Genomic DNA, 8,118 nt, shown 5'->3' with positions numbered 1-8,118 from the left:
TTTTAGAATGTTTTTTTAAGTAATAAAAAATTACTAATTCCTGGGATGGTGGTTATCGCTTCCCAACCTTGCAGGAGAGAACAACACTGAAGGAAATCACTGAGAGATCACACACGGTCCCAACATCCCCTGCCACTACAGAAGGAGGAAAGTCATTCCCCTGAAAAAGAGTTGCTCTCCAGTCTTCCTTAATCCAAGAGGAGTTGGGAGGAGGAGTACACAGGGGACCATCACATGATAATGGGGCCGTGGTGGGTGTATGCTGGACCCTTAGCTGGCTCTTCAAACAGTGGAGAAGAAACAGATCCACATCTTCTCTGGGGGTGGAGTTCTGGTTGCCAGGCTCATTTCTTACCCTTGATGAGGCTGTCACCTCCCCAGGTGAAACTTTCATCCTGTGAGTTCAGCATGACCTTGTCAGCAGTGAGATAGGTGTGATTCTGTGATGTGGCGATCGTCTTGGAGATGTTCTGGGCTGTCTGGATCTTAAGAAGATCGATGTAGCCAGTGTTCTTGCTCAGTGCTTCTCCAAGCATTTTGGCGGCCTCAGCCTCTCCCTCGGCCTGCACGATCTTCTGCTGCTGTTCTTGCTTTGCTTTTTCTACAAAGAACTGGGCCCACCGGGCCTCCTGCTGGGCCACGTGTTTGGCTTCTACAACAGCTGTGTACTCTCGGCTAAAGCCTAGCTCGGTGATGGCTACATCATCCAGGATAAGGCTGAAGTCCTTGGCCCTCTCGGTCAGCTCCCATAGGATCAACAGGGATACCTGGGCACGTTGGGTGATCAGCTGTGAGGCATTGAACTTGGCCACCACACTCTTGAGCATTTCATTGACAATGGACAGCAACGCTCGCTCCTGGTAGTCTAGCCCTGAGCGCTGGTACATGCTGGGAAGCTCCTGGACATTGAGCCCAGACAGCATTTGCAGAGAGATGTTCACCATCTCAGGTCTTTGGAGCCTGTAGGGGAGGAGATTTTCCTGGGTCTGGCTCGAATGTCCTAGATAATGGGGTACTAGAACCAGGAAATCCTAAAGTGAAGGCCCTCGGCCAGGATGGTGTCCTGCTGCAAGCACCAATCCCATTAAAGATGGCTCTGTGCCCGCCTTTCGTGGTGAACACGGATTCGCGGTCACTACAGACCGCGGCGCCTGCCCATGCCCCGGGACCCGGTGGGCAGCCATCCCTATAAGTCCTTCACGGTCTGGGACATGTCTGATCCTGAGGCGGCCGCACAGCGCCAGAGGACAGGAGCAGGGTGTCGGCCGGCCTCTGCACCACTCCAGGTTACGGATCTCACATTTCACACGAGGGTTCGGCCAGTGGTGCTCGCGGGAGCTCTTTTAGAATATTTTAATCTATTATTTTCAGACACATGCATTAGTTATGTGATATTATTGTAATTAGGATCTTCAATCTTCCAGTAAATTTTTAGACGGCGTTCAAAACCTTTTAGACTCACTGAGAATTAAAAATAGTTCTCAAATCATCTTCTCTGATATTAAGAAGCTCATTCTCAGAAATTCCCCTTTCTTTTGAAGTCTGAAGTTTTCTTTGCCATCTCGTGCATTCTTTCTCTGAAGGTGCATGTTATATTTCTCTTGCTCCTGTGTCATTCACAAAATATATGGTATTATCTAATGTTTTATGCACTGTATTTGTATGCAAATTGGCATATGTGAGCCTTAGCTTAGAATAGGATATTCTGAAAAGACTATTAAAAGGGTCATGAGAATTTGGGAAGTGATCTGAGAAACATGCACAGAGATGTTACACTAGAAGAAAACTTTGATTAGAAAATAATAGCCGACAGATTTGTCCCATGTTCAAGTTCTTGTAAGTGCCAAGCATATGGGAGGGATTTTCTAGAGGAGGTAAAACTTCTCCTAAGACTTAAATGTGAGGAAGAATTAACCAGGTAGAATTGGAAACCTTTTATAATACTCATTAATTTTTTTCTAGAAAGGAGAAGCAGTATGGTTCACCAGAAAGCATTCATTCCAAAAAACTTTATCAATCAGTCATTTACTACAGATTTATGTGCCACCCATAAAGAGACCACAGGTGATGCATATGGTGAGGAGATCATTAACTTGTCTCATTCTAGTTCCAGCTCCTCATTTGCAACTTTAGTTGTGGGTATCTGGTCTGCAATTAGCAAGTGGCCATTATCAGGGCACTACGAAGTGAATATTCTTTCCCTTTTAGTCATTCTGTTTTCATTTTAATGTTTTGCTCTCAGTCTCCAGGGCTTTACTGTTATCTGAAGTTTCTTGACTGAGTGGCCTGGTGTTTGACTTCTTCAGTTCGCTTGAAGATAGGCTCTGGTGAAATTTGGCAAAAGGCAGACTGGAGTAGGGGGTTTTGGTGCATATTTTCAACATTTCAAATGTAGCATATGAAAGGAAAATATAAATTTCTATTTAGAAGTAGGCGATTCTTCATTTACTGTATATTGTTAATGGTAAATTAATGATAGAATGAGTATATTACAAGTGGGGTGTAATTTTTCTCATTCATACCATAAAAAGTGAGTAACGTTTTTTTCTCTTTCTCCTCAGAAACATAGAATCACACATACTGCAGAAATTCCAGAAATAAATCATCTGCCGAATCTTGAGAGTGAAGTTTGAGCTCCTGCTGAGATATCTGAAGGACTAGGATTTAATAAGCAACCCGAAGACCGAGAAATGGTACTGCACAGAGGACAAGACTGCTGGTCCAATGAAGACATCCTGAGGCTACTGGAATCCATGGAGAATAATCTCCTGTCCAATAACAGTCATTTGTTTAAAACAACCCTATCACATCAAGACTGGGAAAAAGTAGCTTTTAAAGATTTTTCTGGAGAAATGTGTAAGCTCAAGTGGTTAGAGTTTTCTGTTAACTTGAAGTTCCATGCTTTGAAAGAATTAGTCCTGGAAGCTAAGGAGCACATTAAAAATACCTACAAAAGCAAAAACTGCAAGAAACATCCAGACTTCCCAAAGAAGCCCCTAACTGCATATAACCGCTTTGTCAAGGAGAACTGGCCTCAGTACTCTCAAAGGAACCCTGAGCCGACCAACCGGGAGCTGAACAAGTTGCTGTCTGAGAAGTACAAGGAGCTCCCAAAGCAGATAAAGCAGAAATATGAGGATTTGAAAAAGGGGAAGCAAGAGTTTGAGGAAAAACTGGCTCAGTTCGGAAAAGACCACCCTGATCTAGTTGAGGACTCCAAGAAATCCGGTGTCCCCAAGAGGAGCCATATCAAAACCCAACAGAAGTTTCAGAGAAATGTGAAAGAAGTGAGGTCTCCTCCAGAAACTGATGAATTTTCCAAGAAGATGAAATTCCATGGAGAGCCCAGGAAGCCCCCTATGAATGGATACCACAAGTTTCACCAAGATTCATGGTCGAGTAGGGAGCTGCAACATTTGACCCTGAGAGAGCAGATGGTGGAGATTGGCAGACACTGGCAGCACATCCCACGGGGCCTGAAGGAACATTACAGCAGCCAGGCTGAGGAGCTGCAGAAACAGTACAAAGTGGACCTGGATCTCTGGCTCAAGAGTCTGTCTCCCGAGGAATATGCTGCGTACAAAGAGGCAACCTATACTAAGTGTAAGAACAGGCCCACGACAGGAGGCCCAAACCCCAAGTTTAGACGAACAGATCTGCAGTCCTTACCAGCAAAGAGTCTTCAGGAAGGACTTGGAAAGGAGCAGGGACTGGAGGTTCAAGGGACAGAATCAACAGAGAATTTTCAAGTCAATTATCATCCCTCATGGGGATCAGAAGAGAATAAGAAGGAAGACGGGGATGAGGACGATGGCAGTGGAGATGAAGATGAAGAGGATGAATCTGAGGGCAGTGGTTCCAGCTCATCTTCCTCAGGGGACTCCTCAGATTCAGACTCCACCTGAGCTTTGTTCATACACTAAGGGTTGAACAGGGAACTTTCCAGCAAAAGTTCAGGGCATCCGTGTCAAGGGGAGAGAACTCTTCTGCTCCTTTTTACTTCCTTGCTTCATTCCTTCCCTCTTCTCTTCCTCAGTATAACATAGGACAAGGTGGGAAGAAGGCAACTTGGAGCAATACTCTCTATTTTTTTTTTTTTTTTTTTTTTTAATTTTATTTTATTTTATTTTTTTATTTATTTATTTTTTTTAAATTTTATTTTGTCGATATACATTGTAGCTGATTAATGCTCCCCATCACCAAAACCTCCCTCCCTTCTCCCTCCCCCCCTCCCCCCCAACCATGTCCTTTCTGTTTGTTTGTTGTATCAACTTCAAATAATTGTGGTTGTTATATCTTCTTCCCCCCCCCCCCCGGTTTGTGTGTGTATGTGTGTATGTGTGTGTGTGAATTTATATATTAATTTTTAGCTCCCACCAATAAGTGAGAACATGTGGTATTTCTCTTTCTGTGCCTGACTTGTTTCACTTAATATAATTCTCTCGAGGTCCATCCATGTTGTTGCAAATGGCAGTATTTCATTCGTTTTTATAGCTGAGTAGTATTCCATTGTGTAGATGTACCACATTTTCCGTATCCACTCATCTGATGATGGGCATTTGGGCTGGTTCCAACTCTTGGCTATTGTAAAGAGTGCTGCGATGAACATTGGGGAACAGGTATACCTTCTACTTGATGATTTCCATTCCTCTGGGTATATTCCCAGCAGTGGGATGGCTGGGTCGTATGGTAGATCTATTTGCAATTGTTTAAGGAACCTCCATACCATTTTCCATAGAGGCTGCACCATTTTGCAGTCCCACCAACAATGTATGAGAGTTCCTTTTTCTCCGCAGCCTCGCCAGCATTTATCGTTCATAGTCTTTTGAATTTTAGCCATCCTAACTGGGGTTAGATGGTATCTCAATGTGGTTTTGATTTGCATTTCCCGGATGCTGAGTGATGTTGAGCATTTTTTCATATGTCTGTTGGCCATTTGGATATCTTCCTTAGAGAAATGCCTACTTAGCTCTTTTGCCCATTTTTTAATTGGGTTGCTTGTTTTCTTCTTGTAAAGTTGTTTGAGTTCCTTATATATTCTGGATATTAATCCTTTGTCAGATGTATATTTTGCAAATATTTTCTCCCACTCTGTTGGTTGTCTTTTAACTCTGTTAATTGTTTCTTTTGCTGTGCAGAAGCTTTTTAGTTTGATATAATCCCATTTGTTTATTTTTCCTTTGGTTGCCCGTGCTTTTGGGGTCATATTCATGAAGTCTGTGCCCAGTCCTATTTCCTGAAGTGTTTCCCCTATGTTTTCTTTAAGAAGTTTTATTGTCTCAGGGTGTATATTTAAATCCTTAATCCATTTTGAGTTGATTTTAGTATACGGTGAGAGGTATGGATCTAGTTTCATTCTCCTGCATATCGATATCCAGTTATCCCAGCACCACTTGCTGAAGAGGCAGTCCCTTCCCCAGTGAATAGGCTTGGTGCCTTTGTCAAAGATCAGATGGCAGTAAGTGTGTGGGTTGATTTCTGGATTCTCTATTCTATTCCATTGGTCAGTGTGTCTGTTTTTATGCCAGTACCATACTGTTTTGGTTATTATAGCTTTGTAGTATAGCCTAAAGTCAGGTAGTGTTATGCCTCCAGCTTTATTTTTTTTGCTGAGCATTGCTTTGGCTATTCGTGGTCTTTTATTGTTCCATATAAATGTCTGAATAGTTTTTTCCATTTCTGAGAAAAATGTCTTTGGAATTTTGATGGGGATTGCATTGAATTTGTATATCACTTTGGGTAGTATGGACATTTTCACTATGTTGATTCTTCCAATCCAAGAGCATGGAATATCTTTCCATCTTCTTGTATCCTCTCTAATTTCTCTCAGCAGTGGTATGTAGTTCTCATTATAGAGATTTTTCACCTCCTTGGTTAATTCAATTCCTAAGTATTTTATTTTTTTGGTGGCTATTGTAAATGGGCAGGCTTTCTTGATTTCTCCTTCTGCATGTTCACTATTGGAGAAAAGAAATGCTACTGATTTTTGTGTGTTGATTTTGTATCCTGCTACTGTGCTGAAATCATTTATCAATTCCAAGAGTTTTTTTGTAGAGGTTTTAGGCTGTTCGATATATAGGATCATGTCATCTGCAAACAGGGACAGTTTGACTTCATCTTTTCCAATCTGGATGCCCTTTATTTCCTTCTCTTCTCTGATTGCTCTGGCTAGTACTTCCAACACTATGTTGAATAGGAGTGGTGAGAGTGGGCATCCTTGTCTGGTGCCTGTTCTTAAAGGAAAAGCTTTCAGCTTTTCCCCATTCAGGATGATATTGGCAGTGGGTTTGTCATATATGGCTTTAATTATGTTGAGATACTTTCCCTCTATACCTAACTTATAGAGGGTCTTTGTCATGAATGAGTGCTGAACTTTATCAAATGCTTTTTCAGCATCTATAGAGATGATCATATGGTCCTTGTGTTTGAGTTTATTAATATGGTGTATCACATTTATTGATTTGCGTATGTTGAACCAACCTTGCATCCCTGGGATGAATCCCACTTGATCGTGATGAATAATTTTTCGTATGTGTTGCTGTATTCTGTTTGCTAGTATTTTAGTGAGGATTTTTGCATCTATATTCATCAAGGATATTGGCCTGTAGTTTTCTTTTTTGGTTATATCTTTACCTGGTTTTGGTATCAGGATGATGTTTGCTTCATAGAATGAGTTTGGGAGATTTGCGTCCGTTTCAATCTTTTGGAATAGTTTGTAAAGAATCGGTGTCAATTCCTCTTTGAATGTTTGGTAAAATTCTGCTGTGAATCCATCTGGTCCTGGGCTTTTCTTTGTTGGGAGCCTTCTGATAACAGCTTCAATCTCCTTTATTGTTATTGGTCTGTTCAAATTTTCTACGTCTTCACGGTTCAGTTTTGGGAGCTTGTGTGTGTCCAGAAATTTATCCATTTCCTCCAGATTTTCAAATTTGTTGGCGTATAGTTGTTTATAGTAGTCTCGAATGATTCCTTGTATTTCAGATGAATCAGTTGTAATATCGCCTTTTTCATTTCTAATTTTTGTTATTTGAGTCTTCTCTCTTCTTTTTTTTGTTAGCCATGCTAATGGTTTGTCAATTTTATTTATCTTTTCAAAAAACCAACTTTTTGATTCGTTGATCTTTTGAATTGTTTTTTGGTTTTCAATTTCATTCAGTTCTGCTCTGATCTTAATGATTTCTTTCCGTCTGCTAACTTTAGGCTTGGATTGTTCTTGTTTTTCTAGTTCTTTAAGGTGAAGTGTTAGGTTGTTCACTTGCCATCTTTCCATTCTTCTGAAGTGAGCATTTAATGCAATAAATTTTCCCCTCAATACTGCTTTTGCAGTATCCCACAGGTTTTGGTATGATGTATCATTGTTTTCATTAGTTTCAATAAACTTTTTGATTTCCTGCTTGATTTCTTCTTGGACCCATATGTCATTAAGTAGAATGCTGTTTAATTTCCATGTGTTTGTATAGTTTCCAGAGTTTTGTTTGTTATTAATTTCTAGTTTTAATCCATTGTGGTCTGAGAAGATACATGGGATAATTCCAATTTTTTTGAATTTATTGAGACTTGATTTGTGACCTAATATGTGATCTATCCTGGAGAATGATCCATGTGCTGATGAGAAGAATGAATATTCTGAGGTTGTTGGGTGGAATGTTCTGTAGATATCTGCCAATTCCAATTGGTCTAGAGTCTTGTTTAGATCTTGTGTTTCTCTACTGATTCTTTGCCTAGATGATCTGTCTAATATTGACAGTGGAGTGTTCAGGTCCCCTGCTATTATGGTATTAGTGTCTATTTCCTTCTTTAGGTCTAATAGAGTTTGTTTTATAAATCTGGCTGCTCCAACATTGGGTGCGTACATATTTATGATTGTTATGTCTTCTTGATGGATCAGTCCTTTTATCATTAAGTAGTGTCCCTCATTGTCTCTTTTTATGGTTTTTAGTTTAAAGTCTATTTTGTCAGATATAAGAATAGCCACTCCAGCTCGTTTTTCTTTTCTGTTTGCATGGTAAATCTTTTTCCATCCTTTCACTCTTAGTCTGTGTGAATCTTTATGGGTGAGGTGGGTCTCTTGTAGGCAGCATATAGTTGGGTCCTGCTTTTTGATCCAGTCAGCCAGTC

The 8,118-nt window shown here is 40.7% G+C and overlaps 1 protein-coding gene and 1 pseudogene across 1 annotated transcript; one reads left to right on the top strand and one right to left on the bottom strand.

Moving 5' to 3' along the window:
* Nucleotides 1–263: 263 nt before the first annotated feature.
* On the bottom strand, nt 264–1,213 carry LOC134376963 (prohibitin-2-like; annotated as a pseudogene).
* Nucleotides 1,214–2,690: 1,477 nt separating this feature from the next.
* LOC134376175 (upstream-binding factor 1-like protein 1) lies at nt 2,691–3,905 on the top strand. The gene has a single exon (XM_063094820.1). The coding sequence runs from the start codon at nt 2,691–2,693 to the stop codon at nt 3,903–3,905; it is 1,215 nt and encodes a 404-aa protein (XP_062950890.1).
* The last annotated feature ends 4,213 nt before the right edge of the window (nt 3,906–8,118 follow it).

The sequence above is a fragment of the Cynocephalus volans genome, chromosome 4 (genome assembly GCF_027409185.1).
Source record: "Cynocephalus volans isolate mCynVol1 chromosome 4, mCynVol1.pri, whole genome shotgun sequence".
Lineage (NCBI taxonomy): Eukaryota > Metazoa > Chordata > Mammalia > Dermoptera > Cynocephalidae > Cynocephalus > Cynocephalus volans.
This window is presented reverse-complemented; position numbering and strand designations above follow the sequence as displayed.

Coding starts and splice junctions, on each gene's coding strand:
- LOC134376175 (XM_063094820.1), top strand. CDS start 2,691: ATGGTACTGCACAGAGGACAAGACTGCTGGTCCAATGAAGACATCCTG.